Consider the following 19,473-nt stretch of genomic DNA (forward strand, 5'->3'; position numbering starts at 1 on the left):
TTATCCATGAACGAAGTTTCCTTGTTGTCATAGTCGGAAGGTAAATACGCGACACATAAGGGAAATCGTTTTGCGGTGGTTGCCTTTATTTGCAAGTAGTTTAAGATAATTTTTTTCCGTTTTGTTTTGCAAGAATCGGGGTTATTATGGTTACCTTAAATGCCAGTGTCGTTTCTTTTGTGTTTTTTTTTTTTTGGAAGGAGGGGATCACGAAACCATTACTTTTGGTAGTGCTCTCCAACATTTACAAGAATAGATTCGTTTGTTTACAAGAAAAAACATTTGCAAGATTATTGTAATGTTATTGGCAATGTAGTGGGGGGAAATTGTAACAAAAATTACACACGTGTAATTTTGAGGAAAATGCCTTTTTAGATTAAAGTTAAAAATTATCGCATATTATTTTACATGAAATTCTCAATTTTACATAGATAAGAGAAAAAATGTGAAATCGTAATAGAGAGAAACAAAACAAAAACGGAACCGTTTATTGCCGTATTTGCACCATCGGATGCCAGCAGCGTAACATGTACCGGAAGTTCAGCAAACCCGAATTACATTAGCCATCTCATATCTCATTTAATAGACTCAACAGCAGGCTTTGTATGCAATGTCGGTTACCCAGACAACCATGTCTAAACTACATCACTTGAGGACGTTTGTCAACGAGCGATTGACGGCCGCCGCTGAAGAAATATTTGGCGTTTTTGAGAAAACAATCGTCGCCTACGAAGAAGAGATGGACCGTCAGCGTAGGCTTCTGGACGTCGCCTACAAACCCGCTGGTCTTTCACGGAGCGCAGGTTTGGAATAGTTCCCCTTCGTAGACAACTTAATTTTAACTTTACGTGCAAATTTTTATTTTTCAATAGCTCTTCATTTTCATTAATGTATGACTTGCATTTCAATGAACACTGTAATCTGTTCCAGACCAAAGAGTGGTATCTTACCTTAATAGAGATGATAAAATCTTTATTAAATATGCAGACAGTGTTTGAAGTACAATTTTGCCAATTGGTAAGAGGTGAGACTTAATTACCCCTCCTTGACCTGTCTCCTTATCGTAGTGGACCTGTCTCTGGTGGAGGGGTTTGTGTGTCTCGATGATCCTAGGAGCTAAGTTATCTGAGGCTTTATGCCCCTGGTAGGGTCACCCATGGCAAACAGGTCCTAGGTGAGGGACCAGACATAGTACAACTCCAAAACCCCCATGATGACTACAATTGGATCTTGGTTTCTCTTGCCCGGACGCGGGTCATCGGGGCCCTCATCTGGAGCCAGGCCTGGAGGTGGGGCTCGAAGGCGAGAGCCTAATGGCCGGGCCTGCACCCATGGGGCTCGGCCGGGCACAGCCCAAAAGGGTAACATGGCTCCCCCTTCCCATGGCCTCACCACCTGTGAGAGGGGCCATAGGTAGAGCTGGGCGACCTGATCCCCGGCTACAGACACTAGCTCGAGGGACATGGAATGTCACCTCTTTGGCAGGGAAGGAGCCTGAGTTGGTGCGTGAGGTCGAGAAGTTCCGACTAGATATAGTTGGACTTGCCTCTACGCACCGCTTGGGCTCTGGCACCGCTCCTCTTGAGAGGGGTTGGACTCTGTTCCACTCTGGAGTTGCCCACGGGAAGAGAGGCCGAGCAGGTGTGGGTATACTTATTACCCCCCAGCTTGGGGCCTGTACGTTGGGGTTTACCCCGGTGAATGAGAGGGTAGCCCCCCTCCGCCTGCTGGTAGGGGGACGAGTCCTGACTGTTGTTTGTGCCTATGCACCAAACAGGAGTGCAGAGTACCCATCGTTTTTAGAGTCCTTTGAGGGAGTGCTGAAGAGCGCCCCCTCTGGCGACTCCATCATTCCGCTGGGGGACTTCAATGCCCACGTGGCCAATGACAGTGAGACCTGGAAGGGCGTTATTGGCTGTGGCCGTAAGGTGGTCTCTGCCTGTCGTGGCGACACATTTGGGTGCTCTATGTGAATTGTCTCTCATTTTTCCACGTACCTTCATTTATTATCACTTTCTAAACGTTTAACGGTATCGGACAAAACTCTGGGCTTCGCGCTATAAGACGTATTTTCGTGTCGTCTCCAACCAACTTAGCATTGAACAATGCTTTGTTAGACTGGCAATATGGCGACGTAAACAAAAGTCGTGTGATTTTATGACGTAGGTGCACGAGCTCCGTAGGTCACAAACTCCAAAGTCAAAGCACTACTGTTATTTTTTTATTTTTGAAACTCTCTCCTGCATAAATGTTTCACAGGATTGGTCCATGATGAATTACTATGTTCCCTCAGAGTCCCCAGACGGAGGATTGTGTACTCGGGACAGCATCATCAATGTGGAGCAGGACCAGCAAGAGCCTTTGAACATTAAAGTGGAACAAGAGGAGCATTTCTCAAACTGCGCAGTCTGGCCCCTGGTGTTGAACTTTGACCAGAATGAAAGCGAAGTGGACAAAGACACTACAGATGCTACGGACAACGTGGACTTTGACGCCTCGGAACCGAGCAGCGATAATCAAATCGTCTTTCGCGGCTATTATCCAGAAAATAACCCTGATTACGTCAGTGACAACATGGCGTCAACATCTGCGAGGAGCATAAAGACGGAACATCACGGGCAGGGTGACCGTTCGTACAACCTGGAGAACGCGATGTCGGCCATCGACCCCCAGTCTCGACTTTTTGAGCAACCTTTTCACGGCAGCGGCTTCCACGCAGACTCGGTCATGTACGCGCAAGCCAAGCCTTTCGTTTGTGACGTCTGCGGAAAAAGATTCGGCTTCAAGCGTTACCTGGCGCAGCACATGATCACCCACTCGGCAGAGAAGCCGTACGCTTGCAGCAGGTGTCGCAAGACCTTCCGGCGGATGCAGGCGCTGCAGATACACATGCGGTGTCACACGGGCGAGAAGCCATATTTCTGCAAAACCTGCGGGAAGAGATTCTGCCAGAGCTCGGCGCTGAGAGTTCATCTCAGAGTCCACACGGGGGAGAAACCGTACCCCTGCAACACGTGTGGGACCGGATTCAGTAGCCTGCCGGTGCTGAGAAACCACATCATGAGGGTCCACGAAGGCAACATGCTGTACGTTGGCTCTTCAGGAGAGAGGAACGCTGTTGTATGGACGAATTGACATTGTAACCAGTTATGATTTTTCAATTTTATGTACAGTAATCCCCGTGTATAGGAGACCAAACCTTTCCGCGAATAGCAAAGCAAACACAAAAAATGCAAGCGATGCCGCCCAAATGTTTATAGTTGACTATATCAGAATTTGCAAAGTAAATTCAGTGATTTGTTTTTAACTATATTGTACATGTTTGAAGGTAGGGGCGGCACGGTGCCTCACCTGGAAAGCGTTGGCCTTTCAATTCTGAGGTCTCAGGTTCAATCCCGGCCCCGCATGTGTGGAGTTTGCATGTTTTCCGGGCACTCCGGTTTCCTCCCACATCCCCAAAAACATGTAACATGAATTGGACATTCTAAGTTGCCCCAAGGTATGATTGTGAGTATGACTTTGTCTCTATGTGCAATTGGCTGGCAACCAGTTCAGGGTGTACCCCGCCTGCTGCCCGTTGACAGCTGGGATAGGCTCCAGCACGCCGTGCGAACCTTGTGAGGATTAGCGGTGATGAAAATGGATGGATGGATGTTTAAAGGTAGGGGCCGCACGGTGCCTCAGTTGGAAAGCGTTGGCCTCACAGTTCTGAGGTCTCAGGTTCAAGTGTGTGGAGTTTGCATGTTCTCCTTGGGCCTGCGTGGGTTTTCTCCGGGCACTCTGGTTTCCTCCCACATCCCAAAAAACATGCAACAATAATTGGACACTCTAAATTGCCCCTGGGTCTGATTGTGAGTGCGACTGTTTGTCTCCATGTCCCCTGCGTTCGGCTGCCAACCATTTCAGGGTGTACTCCGCCTCCTGTCCGAATATAGCTGGGATAGGCTTCAGCACTCCCCGTGACCCTTGTGAGGATAAGCGGCTAAGAAAATGGATGGTTGGAAGGTAATTGCTGAAAATACGCAAAAGACCGAATTATGCTTTACAAAGCTGTGCAACTCTTGAGTTAAGCCGCTTTTTACCATTTTCCTTTTTTTGTGTGCGTGGTTTAAACACTCCCCAATGATGGGCCTGTGTCCCAGCATGAGTCTTGTCTTTCATTGAAGATGTATCACATCCAACATACTTCATACTTTTCAATTTTGACAGGGCTTTGGTGACATTTTGTAGCAGCTTTCAGAAAGAGCACAAAACCTGCAAATATTATAGAGTGTAGCATCCCCGACCCAAAAAAAAAAAAATCTCTTGCTTTTGTGTACGGACAAATGTAGTGTATCATTTATGAATACAAATATGTTGTATCAAGTAAACATGAGCCAAGTGTAAAGATCAAATATTGCTGTCTTTGGTAGCTCTGGTGACATCTCGTGTTAAAAAAAGACTGTAGATAAACATTTCCTACTGGTGCTATGTCACGTTGCCGTTCACCCAGAAGAGGAGGAAGGCAGCAGTTTGCGCACGTGCTGTACTGCGTACCTGACTTGTAAACTGCGATTATGCAGGGGATTCCGTGCGATTACGTGACTTTCTGAGGCATTTTCTGATTGCCAAACAAGTGCAATACTCCACAAGTACTGTATACACTGTATTTGATATTTATTCTCAGGGCACCTTGGTGGTGTAATGCTGAGCAAGTCTGCCTCAACAGTTGAGAGTTTCTGGGTTCAAGTCTGTACGCTCAACTTGTATGAAGTTTGCATTTTCTGTCGGATTTCTTTTCAGGGATTCCTGCTGCTTTTCACATTCCAAAACAAGCATTTTGGGTTCAATGAAGATTCCAAAATGTTGTGCGTGTCCTGTGCAGTCTTCCCCAAAATCAGATGGGATAGGATCCGTCTCATCTGTGACTCTAATGAGAACAGATGATATTATAAAAATGGATGGATGGATTTTGTCTATTGTATTTATTTTAACCTCTGACTGAAACTTATTTAAAACTCTGTTTTCACCAACTGAGAGAAGATACATCTCTGCAAATAGGTCAAAATATTTTAATCTTGTAAAGAATTTTTTTGTCCCTGCATTACCTGTAAATGTTTTTTTTTCCCCTGTTCAAATAAACTACCTCAATAATATTGGTAGTTGCATACTGTGCTCCCATATATACTGTTATTCAGGAAATTGTTTCTGTTGAGTTTATTTTATAAAAAAAAATCAATTATAAGAACTTATGAGTGTAAGTGTTAGTACTAATGTAATGGAAAACTATTTGCAACGGTTGTATAAGTACTTATTCTTCTAGCAGGTGTTTTCAAAGAGGTACTATTTGTGATACACTGGTTCCCTCTGGTGGTACACAAAAACACTGCTACTTAGTTACATAGTTACCATGAGAACTTTATTTCAAAATGTAGGTAGTTTTTAAAATTAGACATTTTGGTATGGATTTAAATTTTATCATTATTTGATTACACATTTCTTCTAGTTTTAAACTCAGTGTTCACGTTTGAGCTGCGTAATGTTGGAGTGACAGTGTTAAATCGTCCCCCCCCCCCCAAATGGACACTTATGCCTAGTATGCTATTTTAGTGTTGTTCATGATGATGGTGCGCACTTGTAGAACTAGGTGTTTTTGGGTGGTAGCCCACTTTTGCAAGTTAAAAAAAATACCGTCCTAGAGATTGTATGTGGATGAAAGAATCCAAGCGATGGACACTACACAAATGGTGTTTTAGGGACATACTGTATAAATAACGGACCTTTCCCATGGCAATCTTAAGCTCCACCCCCTTAGCCTTGTCCCACAAGCTTCCAAAATGGCGATTGAACAGAACATGTTTGAAGTTGATTCTCTATCGCGTATTCCAAATAATATTGGGGTATGTTTTTTTGCCAAATGCATCAGACTTGTCCAAAAGACTTATACAGAGAGGTCTCAACTATTTCACGCAAGGATATGTACACGGAATTAAGATTTTGGACGGAGCAGGACGCAATGTCAGAATTACAGCGAAACGTTGGCGATCAATGCAAAAAGGTTTGACACCTCACAAACTTCATATTGAAATCCAACAGGATAAAATAGTGGAATCGTACTGCGCATGTAAAGTAGGGTGTGTACTTTTTACGTGGAAAGATCAAAAGTAATATCATTGTAGTCTTTATAAGTGAGTGGGTGTATTCATTTGACTTGGCTCGTATTGGAACCCAGTGCTCTGTTTTAAAAGTATGATGTGATACAAATAGGCAAATAGACATTTCTCTTGCATGACATCGCGCAAGTACGTATCACTAACCCGACTCCTCAGCATAAAACATGACACACATTATTCAGCAGGTCAGTAATACGCTAACAAATTGAAAGTTGTTCTCCAGCAATGTAAAAAGCTGTGATAATAATGAAATCAAACCCAGAGAAGTTACTTCTCCCTCACTTATCTTCGAAGATACAGACTTGTGTTTGTTGATATTTTCCACATTTAGTTGTACGTGCGCTCTTCCACGAGGCTTAATCCATTGTAGACACTTCGTCAATTGTGTTTTAGGCTTTGGAAAATGAATCCACTGGGCCCCTTGTAACCTAGCAGGATTTCTTTAATCAGAATTGCACGTTCCCCAAGTGCATCTGAGGACCATTTTGTTCGGAACATTAACTTTTCCAAGTGCACACGACCGATAACCAGCATTGCTTGTGGGACATGACTACGAGAGGGGCGGGTCAAGCCAGGGGTTAATCCAATGCGGCTATCTGTATAGCTATTATTGTACGAGTGATTGTCATGTCGGATAGGTCCATTATAAAACACTATTCTAGCCTGTTTAATTGCTCCTCCAATACTTCATTATTGCGCCTTCTAGTGGATATCTTGACAATTGCATCCATGGGTTTTTCACATTTTCCGTTTGTCATGATTCCATGTCTCATTACAATTTTGTAATTATCTACGGAGGACAAGCGGTACGGAAGATGATTGAATGATTAATTATAAATGGATAGCCCAAACTGCCCGCCTTGTGGCTGTTGAAGATTTCGAATACATCAGAGTAAATGTCACCCTCTAATGGCTGCTCGGAACACTTACAGCCGTTTCTGTTTCAGCGTTTCCGTTCCTCCCTTTATCCTAGACGCAAATTTAAAGTTGCTGGCTTTTTTTTTAAATTACCTTTTTTTTTTGTTAATGTTTACATGACATTTGAATAAAAGATTCAGGTGGTGTTGCGCTTCCCAAGTGGTGGTCGCTTTTTGGACACCTGGTTCGACCCCCGAGCAGTGCAGACGCCCCCTCGTTGCATTTATTGACACATTTGGCAGGGCATTTGAAGTTCCATTGATTCTATAGCATGACTCTCCTCGAATATTCCAAAGCTACCAGGTTTTCAGTGTTCAGTCGTTCAGTCGTTTGCCGTCTGTTCCGCCGCTGAAAGGTAACAGAAATTTGTTTTGGCAGCCATGTTGTCAGCTATGCAACTTGTTGTATGTGCTCAAGTTCCTCATTCAGGGTCTTTCTGTTACTTTTCGCACTACTCGTATTTGCACTACCTTATTTTAATTCGATGTAATATGTAGAGCTACACAACCTAATCCAGTGGTTCTCAAACTTTGTCAACAAAGTTCTTCACGTCAAAGAACCCTTCAAGTCTGCCATCATGTCCAACATTAAAATACAATAGTGCAGTAGGTCCAAGTGTTGACCATTAACATGGCAGACATGTTAGTAAAAAAAAAAAAAAAAGGGTTTGATATTATTGTCACTATAACATTATGCATAGTTTCAACATAACAAGACTTGAATATAGGAAAATTAAAATCTGTACTGAATGATTCACTTTGAATGTAAACTTAAATTGACTTGCTTGAATGCACATACCATATTTTCCGGACTATAAGATGCTACTTTTAACCCACACTCTGAAAAACCTGTGGCCTATGTAATGATGCAGATAAAATAAATTAAAATATATATATATATATAATATATATATATATATTATATATATATATATATATATATATATATATAAAATATATATTCAATATTGGCTATCAGTTTATTAAACGTACAGCAAAATGTTGTTTGAACGTAATGCTTAAAACATGACTGTTTCCCATAATGCACTAGGCTTTGGGCATGAGGAGATGCATCCAGCATGTAGAGGAAGGCGAAGCTACCTCCAGTGTGTCGAAAAAGATGGCACCAGTTACAGTCACTATTTGGAAACAAGGTATGTAAATAAACTTTTAAATAGTCTTTCTGTGTCAATATCTAATTTCACAAGGTACATATATATTTCCGGTTTATTGTACAGTGACGCTAATGTTTGTAAATAAAAATAAATTTAAAAAAAAAAAATATATATATATATATATATATAAAATGTCAAAGTGGGCATGGTTTATAATCCGATGCGCTCTGTAATCTGGAAAATACAGGACATTAAATCAAAATTGTACCTAAATACGTGTTCTATGGGTTTAAATGCAAATGTGTGACATCTAAATGTTAAATCCAAGTGAACTGAACTTAACTTTATTGTACTTGATTCAAAACTTTAAGCCACTATTTTAACATTTAATTCAGTAACCTATAAATGACATTGATCTAATTACAACCAGTACACCCCCAAAAAGTTTGTCACCGTTTAAAAACTGTTACCGGGTCTCCGTTACACGCTTTTATCAAAATACATCAAAGATCATCTTCATCATCATCTTCTTTCTCATTATTATTATTACCGTGACTTGCAAGTTTAATTTGTTTTGCGATCAATCTTGGAAGAAATGATAATCGTAAAGTGAACCCCTGCAATAGGGATCGAGCTCGAATAGCAAAAAAGTTTTGTAGCACTTGTGCTTTACTGTAATCACCCATAGATGTTACAAAAATGGCAACTGATGTTTTTGTGAAGGACTTTGGGAGTAATAAAACACATTTTGCATGCTTTGCATCATTTTTAACAGCTTTTGCCCTAATTGTTCCCATCCCAAGATGTAAACAAGAAACACGGACCTCTCCAGGAAGTCTTCTGACCCGAGTGTCCCTGCCGGGCGGGCAGAGTTCTGTAGAGGCATACGTTTTATTGCAGTAATAGATCACGACACTAAAGATGTTGGAATTTGGAAGCAGCACAGTTCATTATGTGAGTTGAAGGGTGCACAGGGGCACCGCTGACATAAATATCTGAGGTTGTGATCCCCAGCAGGTGAGGGTCCTCCGTGGGACCCTCGCCTCGCTCTGATCTGCATTGTGCTCGTTAACACGGCTTGGCATTAAAACAATAATGTGTTTACAAGTTGAAGTTGTTGTGTCTCTCAACTAAAGTGACCAAGTGATGTGATTTTGATGACTCGTCATTGAGTGATGAGAAAGACTGCAGATGCAAAATCAGATGACGTGTATTGTAGTTGAACCTGAAGCAGCATCAAACTTGTTGCCTGAAGTAACTTTCAATAAAACAACGTTCAATGTGTTTCGTGAGCCCCCCCCCCCATCCCCCCAAAAAATGATGAAAAGGATTCTTTATATTTAATCGAAAAGCTTAAAGGGATTTGGATCCAAAGCCAGAGCTTGAAAGGCCACATCTTAGAAGGCCGTCGCTCTTTTTACAAGCTTTGCCTGATGAATCGTACTGGCTGGCAAACACGCAATTTCGCAACTGAATCCATCGTGCCCCCCCCCCCCCCCCACACACACACACACACACACATTTGTGCCCTCAAAGTGTGCCTCGTGTATGTCACTGCAGTGAACCAATCAAAAGCCAGGGGTGGGCGGGTGCAGGGAGAAGGAACAAATTAAAAGAGAAGTATTTGGCTTTTCGAAGGGGCCCCCTGTTTGAAAACCACAGGATTCATAAACCCGCCGTACATAATTATGCTTTTATAGCTGTATAAACTCTAATGATGCCTTGTAATTTGATGGTTGCAAACATAGCAATTTGAAGACCACAGTTTGGATTTGGCTGTCATTTATGTCCCTATTTTTTTAAGGCAGTATATGCTTGTGCTGAAAACCAGAGGTTGGATTTTTACTGTTCCTACCTCTAACACAATTTGGGTTTATCACTGAAAAAGTCAAATGGTGCGTAGCTGTTCTGCACGAGTATCTTCAAGGTGGGACAGGATATGTTGCAGAGATGCTGGGCAAATTCCAATTTGTTAGCATTAAGTAATTAAAAAAAAAAAAGTCAGCTACAATTCATATTAAAGCCCCACTGTAATGCCTATAAACATTCTAAAATAGATATTGTAATGAAAAATACATATAACATTATTCACTTCAATGTCTATGCGAAAAAATAAATATGAGCGGAGAGCGTGTCATCCATGTGCAAAGTTGCGGGAGACTTATCCAACCTTCAAGTGGTAGCCATATTGCCTGCAACGTCATCAGCAGATGTTACACTGGGACATTCGCCATTGAAAACATGTAGTGGCACCGTCGAAGCCGTCCGCGGCGGACGAGGAGCCGCCAAAGTCGTCCACGGCGCTGCCGAAGCCATGCTCGGCGGACGAGGAGCCGCCAAACTCTTTAATTGCTTTTTAATTAAGCAGGCAGATAATTGACCAGGTCATTTGTAGATGAGGGCATCCATTAGGTAAATGAATAGATTTTTTAAAAGTTTATCTATGGAATGTTTAAAATAGTTTTACAGTTTTAGTAATAACAACATTCATTCTTTTTATAATTTAAGTTACAATGGCTTTTTTAAATTATTAGTTGTGAAAATGATTTAGCCATTTAAAAATTTTTTTATCCTATATAATAAATGAACCAACCAATTATTTCATGAAAATACATTGTACTGACATCACAATTTTTCTCCACAAGAATAAATGAACCAATTATTAAACTAAACAAAAATGAATAGATACTTTTTAATCAACAAAATTGTAGGAAAGAGCACTAAACAGTAATTCGGGGAGATGAGAACCAGTCATGTCACTTTAATCTCGGCCAACCACTCCCTTTGAAGCCAACAGGTCCCTTTCAGTCTTTGCCACCCTTGAACAAACACGCTCTTGGCGAGTTTCTCCCTCCTGTGCGTCACCACACACGTTTATGTTGACATCCATCCTTCCATTACCTCAACTGCTTATCCTCACAAGGGTGGAAGGAGTGCTAGAGGCTATCCCAGCCGTCGAAGAGCAGGTACACCCTGAAATGTTTGCCAGCCAATCGCAGGGCACATAGAGACAAAAAAAAAAAAAAAAAAAAAAAAACAGTCGCACTTAAAATCACACATAAAACCCACGCAGGCACGGGGAGAACATGTAAACTTCACACTGGCGGAGCTGGGATTTCAATCCTGATCCTCAAAATTATGGTGTTTATTTTTCAATATACAGTTATAAATAATTTAACTGGTTAATTAACCAATTATTGAATAAAATAAACTTACTTTCTTGAGACTAATATTGTTCCCAATAAAATTTCGTTAGTTAGTAAGTGGCCGGCATGGTGGCTCAGCTGTAAAGGGCTGGCCTCATGGTTCTGAGGTCTGGGGTTCAATCCCTGGAGTTTACATGTTCTCCCCGTGTCTGTGTGGGTTTCCTCCAGGCACTCCAGTTTCCTGCCACATCCCCAAAACTTGCAACATTAATTGGACACTCTAAATTGCCCCTAGGTGTGATTGTGAGTGCAGCTGTTTGTCTCCATGTGGCCTGCGATTGGCTGGGAACCAGTTCAGGGTGTACCCCGCCTCCCGCCCGTTGACAACTGGGATAGGCTCCAGCACTCCCCCGACCCTCGTGAGGATAAGCAGCTAGGAAATTAGATGCATGGATGGATGGATGGATGCTGGTAAGTGTAAAATTAATGCAGTAACTATTATAGGCCTCTTGATAACATAAATACTCAGTGTGGTGGAATAAAAACGGAGTGGGCTGTGTGACGCCCACGGGTCATACTTTGGCCATCCCTGCTTTAGATGCTCACTGACCTCACTCACCTGCGATATGATAACGTAAAAATATTCTTTTTCCATGACCTTTTAGGCTTTTCTACCCCTTAAATGTTTTCTAATTTATATAAGTGGGATGTTATTCTTTTTGCTATTTTATTGAATTTTCTTGGGATATATATGTTTTTTTGCATTTGGCGTTTAAAAGTACACGACTTTTAGAAAAAGCTCTAGTACAATAGCATTCATGGGCGCGATTCCTAATGGAATGCAAGCAGTGACTAATGTGTTCGCTTCAAGGTCATCTCTTGAATTTACAGTTGAAACGATGAGTTTTGTGGCTGAGGCTGATCAAGGTTAGGCAGGCCGTATAACTTAATGACTCTTCCAGCTCCCAGGATGGACAAAGATGGATGTTCACCTCTCAGCGGTGCAGTTTGAGTGCGAGCAGCGAAAAATGTGGCAATAATTTAGTTGGCCAGCAGTGAGAATATGTCTCACAGAGGTAATGATGCCCTTAAAGCTGCAGCGGGGAGGAAGCATTCATCAGAATGCTCTTAACGTGAAATATTGACCCCCCCTTCCCCCACGCCCTAGAAGAAGAAAAAAGGTTCTGTTTATAGTTTTAAACAAAAATCTTACTTTAGGGAAAAAAGAAGAGTATGATAAAGGATTTCTTCCCTTTTATTTATCTTGCAAAACAATATAACTGTTTTGCAGATTTGACAACTTTTCCTTTTCCCCTGACAATTTCATTTCTTCTTTTATGGATATGCATTTCAGTGCAAAACATTATATTGCTGTTTACTAATATAACTAGAATTCATAGAGCTCATTCAGAGGAGCCCTGACTGGTTGAACTCTTAAGTGAACGAGTAAAAAAAATAACAATAACGGTGGAGTCGCATTTAAATGTTTATTTGCCCATCTTTCCAAGTTCCATTAATGCCGCACTGGCTCAAATGGTGGAAATAAATTCCTCTATTTGGATCTTTTTTTTTTCCCCCCAGATCCTTAACAACCTCCAATCGGTTCTACTTTTGGGTCATGCACCACAGCGCCACAAAGTTTCACAGAAATGTATTTTTGTAATTTGCTCTTTTACTTTCTTAAAAGGATTGCTCGAAAAAGTGTACACTAGCTTGTTGAACAGTTCTATATTAATTATTTTCCTTCCATTTATTGTTTTGTTTTTGCTTAAATTACTCACATTGCTCCCAATAATTTTATAAATTTAGAGTCAGCTCCTCCACATTTGGGAATGATTAAACCTTCAATAAAACAATACGCCTTGGAGAATAATTGTTGTTAAAATAACATGTTCAAAACATATGTACTGGATGTAGCTTCCATCAATAGTAACAAATAGAAACAGGCAAAATGTGTCCTGTTCTGTTCTTTAATCTGGCCCACCGTGCATTTACATGATCAAGCGTGCAATAAGATGTGTACTATTAATTTAGCTGTTTTTATATTTAAAAGTGGTTTCTTATTTAAATAAATTAATAAGTAAAATCGAATATTTTGAATTAGAAATTGGTTATGAACTATAAACGAAATAAAAGGTTTGATTGGTGACTAAAATGTTTTCTGAATATTGGAGACAATCAGGGGTCAGCAACCTTTTTGAAACTTATTGGGTACTGATTAATACAAAGGCTACCAGCTTGATGTAAATCTGTGGAATAACACATTCTCAAATGCATTCTATTCATTATTATTATCAATATTAATCAAGTGAAGACTGGCCATGTTGATTATTTCTCATACTGTAGGAAAGATAAATATGCAACACATTATTTCTATTAATCTCAGCAACTGTTTACATTTCTAAACGATCACCTTTACAACATTTCGAGGAAATCACAATGTCCCTTCACTATTGTTAGAACAGGCAGCATCCTTGGAGTCCCCCAAGGAGAACACGAGTAGCCCTCGCATGTTGGTGACACTTAGAGCAAATAAGACAGGATTACACTCCATTTTTAAATTTTGTTTTTTTAAAGTAAAATGTGGCCCTGGAGCTCAAATGTCATCTCCTGGTATAATTACAAATAAAATAACTCATTTTTATGTAAGTTCATTTGCCAACAGGGGGCGCTAGATACCTTAAACTGGGACTGAATCTCACATTTCAATTTCACCATGTCCGCTGCTGTCGGAGTGTCACAGTTTGTTTTGTTATTGTTTAAACGTCAAATTCCCATTTCATGCACATCACAGCAGAAAGGAACGAAGAAATTTGATGACAGGTGACTGAGTTTGACTCCAAAAAAGATGGGGCGCTGCAGGAGCATTTTCTCAGTTGTGTTTCCTTGGAAGGCATCTGAGATACTCAGCAAGCTAACAACCTAGACATTATTGCTGTAGCACGTTTAATTGGATGTATCTTTTGGCTATTTACACAAGCCTTTATCAGCTCTCTGGCCAACCTGACCCCAGCAAAATGGAGAAACAGCTGTGAGGAAGATGAGGTCGTCAATCTTCCTCAGCCAACGACGGCGTTGGCTCACTGACCCAGTGACACCACTTCAAAAGAGACCCCCACCTTCAGGCCCCCTTGTCTTCAAATGAACCTTCCTGAGTTGGTTTCAGCTGGTCCTGCTGGGACAAATGCACTTTTTTTTGGTATGTTGTAACACATTACAAATCACTTCAACTTTCCACTGCTTCTATTGAGTCAAAAATCTGTCTGTTCTTCTGTCTGTCTGTCTGTCTGTCTATCTATCTATCTATCTATCTATCTATCTATCTATCTATCTATCTATCTATCTATCTATCTATCTATCTATCTATCTATCTATCTATCTATCTATCTATCTATCTATCTATCTATCTATCTATCTATCTATCTATCTATCTATCTATCTATCTATCTATCTATCTATCTATCTATCTATCTATCTATCTATCTATCTATCTATCTATCTATCTATCTATCTATCTATCTATCTATCTATCTATCTATCTATCTATCTATCTATCTATCTATCTATCTATCCTTTCATCTTACTCCGCATTGCGGGGAGAAAGTCGGGTTTGTTTCCAGCAATTGGATGGTAGAGGGGGTCGGGGCTGGTGGCCTCAGTGTTGCATCTCTGCTTTGGGCCAACGATGTGGTTCTGCTGGCTTGATCGATCCGTGATCTCCAACTCTCAGTGGAGCGGTTCGCAGCTGAGTGTGAAGCAGTTAGTTTGAGGGTCACCGCCTCCAGATCTGCGACCATGGTCCTCAGTGAATGGTGGAGTGCCCTCTCCAGGTGGCCTCCCTGGTGAGGTTTTCCGGGCACGTCCGACCGGAAAGAGACTCCGGGGATGACCCGGGACATGCAGGTGAGACTATGTCTCGCGCCTCAGGATCCCCCTGGAAGTGCTTGATGATGCGTCTGGGGAGAGGGAAGTCTGGGCTTCCCTACAAAAGCTGCTTCCCTCACTACCAAACCTCAGATAAGTGGAGGAAAATGGTTGGATGGGCGATGTTGTTGATCATCGATTTATGTACAGTACATCTCAAACATTTAGAAATATATATTTTTCTATGTTTGCATAAAGAAAAGGATCCATATTTGTAATTTGGGCAACCTCGCTTCAACCCATTCTCCAGAATGAGTCTGCTTGACCGCAGCTATTCTCTTCCCTTTCCTCTCCATCTCTGCTTCAGTTGTCTTTCCGTGTCAGAGACTAAGCAAACAAAGACGTGGGCGCGAGCAACCTCGTAACTTCACATTCTTGATAGCGTGAGCTCTCAGACGAGCACAGCTGTGCCTTCATTTGTTCACCCCGTTCGACATTCTCCAGATATCTGGCAAAGGGATTCTTGGCCTCTGACCCCCCCCCCAGCTCCTCCCCCCCCCCAACCCCAACCACAACTACCACCGCCACACTGTAAAGGGAGAAGAAGAAAAGTGGGCTGGATTATCATATTCTTTTTGCCTCAGCAGCATGTTCATATAAAAACAATAATGAAAAAAATAAAGGTTGATCACCAAAACCTAGACGTAGGTAGGCTCTATTTCAAGAAAATGTCAGCTTTCTCTTTTACTGTCTAATGTGCTTTTATAGGTTCAAATGTATCTTCCAGCAATCTCAAATAAATCTCAGATAAAAGCACAAATTATTTGTGCTTCATGACAAAACTTGACGACTGGAAGAAAGCTTAAACTTTCAACCCGACGTAGCAACGTAAATAAACACATTTGTCTGGATCCTTTTTCACTTGTTGCTAGGCAGAATTCATCTAGCTCAATGGTAGATATCTAATATAAACGAATAAAAAACATCATATTAAGTTACATTTCAGTGGTACCCACTAGACGAGCTTTTGCCAAACCTTTTACCTATATAAAAAAACCCACTTGTCTCCTCGTACCTCCATCATGACCAACATTTAAAATACAGTAGCATATTTGGCCCAAGTGTTCATCATAATTGAGAGAGAGCTTAAATTCTTTAAAAGTATTATTTGTTATTGTAAGCTTGCGGAACAGTATTAACACTGCACTTAAATGTAGTAAAATAAACTATACATGACTGCGATTGGCTGGCAACCAGTTCAGGGTGTACCCCGCCTCCTGCCCGTTGACAGCTGGGATAGGCTCCAGCACTCCCTGCGACCCTCATGAGGATAAGCGGTGAAGAAAATGGATGGCTGGAACTATATATGATATTTTGAGTTCCAAGCATAGTCACGGAACAGCTTGAATTCATATCTCAAGGCACCACTGTCCTGTAAAGAACCCAGATCAGCCCAAGAGGAGATGTGTGTATCCGGATGAAACTGTATGGGAAAGTAGGAAGTGAGGGGAAAGTGAAGCGGCGTGTTGTGGCCGATCCCGTGGCGGACACCCGCAGGAAGTTGCCATATGACGTTTTGCAGCCCCCGCCCTTCCTTCTCGCTTCTTTACCCACCGTCCCCTTGACCCCTGCGCTCACTTACCTTGCCGCATATTTCTCAGCACATACCCCCCCTCTCCCGTCTCCATGACTTTTCCAGTTGTCTCCTCGTGGTTAGAAATCAGGATGTCTCCTACTTTTGTGTGTGTGTGTGTGTGTGCATCTGGCCCACATGAGGCACGCAAAGACAACAGACAAGCAATGGGAGAAGCGCGTAGGCGTTTGGGCGTCGCGCGCATGAATGTGCACGTGTGTAGACGGCAAATGCAGCTGTATGTCTTCGTCAGCTAAATCCCATCTGAACAGATTTTCACATGAACTTTTGCTTCTCACCCACAAAAACCGCATGCGCCGCCAAGCCGCCGGAGAAAGACTGCCGAAATGTGTCATAATTTACCAATAACTCTATGACTTAAGAATTAGGTTGCCTATTCGAAGAGCTGCATTTAATAGGTGGTTAGCAAAAGGATTAGTAGTATAATACGTGTTCTTGGGTTCCTGTTTCTAGGGCGGTAACAAAGCCCAGATTTTCAGCATTTTTTAAAAATGTGCTGTAAAGTCTAACCTACTGTATGTTAAAGCAGTAGTCAAGTCATAATCGTAGTTAATGTTTGTAAGAAAACACTTCTACAGCATATCAAGCATTCAACTGAAAATCCCCAAGTACAATGGTAAATAAACATTCTTGTGCTGCACGATTACGTATTTTTCTCCTGCCGACTTCCTGTAGTTGCTAATTAGTTCTTTAAACAGAGTCTTTCAAAGAGACCCAAAATCAATGTAAATCCCTGATGTTCAGCTACAAACAGAAAAGAAGCATTTTACAGTGGAACCTTGATTTGCAGGACCTGTATTTGAGTTCCAGAACTGGCTGTTGTTGTTTACTCGTGCTGTGGCACAATAAAAGACACATGTATTTCTGAGTCACAAGTATATAATATTACTGGATCCAACCAAAAGACCCGGATGTATTGATTGTGGCGATATTTCCGATCCATGCGCCGATGTGGCGGCCATGATAGCAGGAGTTCTAGCTGTTGTCACAGAGCTCTGAGCAGAGAAGGAGCAGCGAGACGAAAATGACACAAAAGTCTCTGGAGTCTTGAAGATATTTCTTATGCACATCTTCGGGAAGTGCGATCTCTTTACAGCAGGGGTGTCAAACCCATTTTTGTCGAGGGGCACATTGTCGTTTCAATTTCCCTCGGACGGCCGTTAAAATAGTGAAACATTACCTCATCATATTCTTTCACATACACAAACAAGTGAGGGATAACTAGATTTAAAATCACAAGGATAATAGTTTGCTCAACTAATGATCAAATTACCGTAAAAGGGGGATTGGTAGCAGAAAAATGCCAAATCTCAACATTATTGTTCATTAAATATGGCAATTTAGAATTTTTGTTCAGATTTTAGCACAAATCATGTAAGTTGGTGCACATTTGGGGGTCTTTTAAAATGATGTGGTGGGCCACATCTGCCCCCCAGGCCTTGAGTTTGACAACTATGTCTTCCCATAATACCACATTCCTGTTTGTGGAAATCAGGGCTAGGTGAGATCAAAAGGTACATATTTCTAAACAAAAGGAAAAACCACAGCAGTTTGAAATGAAATTAAATCCTCTCTTTCAAACAGACATCATTGCACGACAGTGTCTTGCTAACGTGAATCTCGAGCGTGAAACTGCGTTCGCTAATTTCTGTCAGCTCACGGAATCCTGCTTGGGAATTGCTGCTGCGTGTCAATAGATGCGATCATGCTGTGTTACGGCTGGCATCTCCTCTCACGTTACTTGTGAGCTGCAGCATCTGTCGTGCCATATTGCATCTCCCAGCGTAGTAACCTTCCTCGGCAATATGTTCTTAATGAATGGTGGCTTTGTGGCTCACTGCAGACACATGCCAGGTTCTGCCATGGATATGCAGCCTGATGGCGACTATTGGCCCGCGCTGAGATTAACATAACGACTCCCACTTTTATGCTAAAACACGTAGCATCTGTCCAACTCTAATATGAAGTGTGAATATACGAAGGTTGCTTCTTTTTTTTTTTTTTTTTTTTTCTTAGAGGCACTTGAGCGGTTTGTAGTGTGCCCAAAGTTTCCCCCTCAGCACCTTTGCTTGCACCTTGCAAGCCACAAAATACTAACTGACTTGGGGAAGTGACAAATTGAGGGGTTTTGGCAGTCGGTTGGCGGTAAAACATGCCTGTTTACATGGGAGGATCCCGCAGAACCGCATGATGTGCCGTTGGCAGCCAATAAAAGGCGAGGAGGGGAGGGCGAGAAGGGCGGTGCGCAAAGCAAGGAGGAGGCCCAGAGTCGAAGGAGGCAGGAAATACAAGGAATGCACAGGCCTTGTGGGCGAGGCTAGTTCTATATGTATCTCTGAAAAAAAAACAGTAGACTTTATGATTCATAATTTGGCTTGTGGACTCCTTTTTAATGCATTTAATGCACCCTCAAATTATGGTGGGAAAAAACCCATCTAAACCCCAGTATCATCATACTTAAATATTTTACGGATGTTACGGGAAGCCATTAAATCACCAAAGGAGCCATCAGTCAGTTCGCTGGGCCTCATGTTCAGGAGAGCGGGGGATGAGCCGAGACAAAACTCTAAGACTCTCTGACAGAAATGTCTGAGAAGGGAAACTCGATCCTGCACTTGTCATTGT

At 41.7% G+C, this 19,473-nt stretch overlaps 2 protein-coding genes across 15 annotated transcripts in view; both read left to right on the forward strand.

Moving 5' to 3' along the window:
* The first annotated feature begins 87 nt into the window (after nucleotides 1-87).
* On the forward strand, nucleotides 88-4,949 carry LOC133498804 (zinc finger protein 84-like). Its single transcript, XM_061815946.1, has 2 exons — nucleotides 88-803; nucleotides 2,294-4,949. The coding sequence occupies exons 1-2, from the start codon at nucleotides 611-613 to the stop codon at nucleotides 3,133-3,135; spliced, it is 1,035 nt and encodes a 344-aa protein (XP_061671930.1). The 5' UTR covers nucleotides 88-610; the 3' UTR covers nucleotides 3,136-4,949.
* Nucleotides 4,950-7,076: 2,127 nt separating this feature from the next.
* gas1a (growth arrest-specific 1a) overlaps nucleotides 7,077-19,473 on the forward strand; it is a 97,894-nt gene continuing 85,497 nt past the window's right edge. For 11 of the 14 annotated variants that reach the window (XR_009794457.1, XR_009794460.1, XR_009794456.1 and 8 more), the window contains exons 1-2: nucleotides 7,077-7,425; nucleotides 8,121-8,223. The gene's annotated coding sequence lies outside the window, so the exon portion shown is untranslated. Of the gene's footprint in view, nucleotides 7,426-8,120; nucleotides 8,224-8,959; nucleotides 9,388-14,310; nucleotides 14,664-19,473 lie in introns of those variants that run through there. The other 3 variants (XR_009794462.1, XR_009794463.1, XR_009794455.1) reach the window with 3 other exon arrangements.

Source organism: Syngnathoides biaculeatus, chromosome 4 (genome assembly GCF_019802595.1).
Source record: "Syngnathoides biaculeatus isolate LvHL_M chromosome 4, ASM1980259v1, whole genome shotgun sequence".
NCBI lineage: Eukaryota > Metazoa > Chordata > Actinopteri > Syngnathiformes > Syngnathidae > Syngnathoides > Syngnathoides biaculeatus.

Excerpts from the sequence above, each read along its gene's own strand:
- LOC133498804 (XM_061815946.1), top strand. The coding sequence starts at position 611 with ATGTCGGTTACCCAGACAACCATGTCTAAACTACATCACTTGAGGACG. Across the intron at positions 804-2,293 it reads TGGTCTTTCACGGAGCGCAG|AGTCCCCAGACGGAGGATTG; the intron begins GTTTGGAATAGT and ends ATGTTCCCTCAG.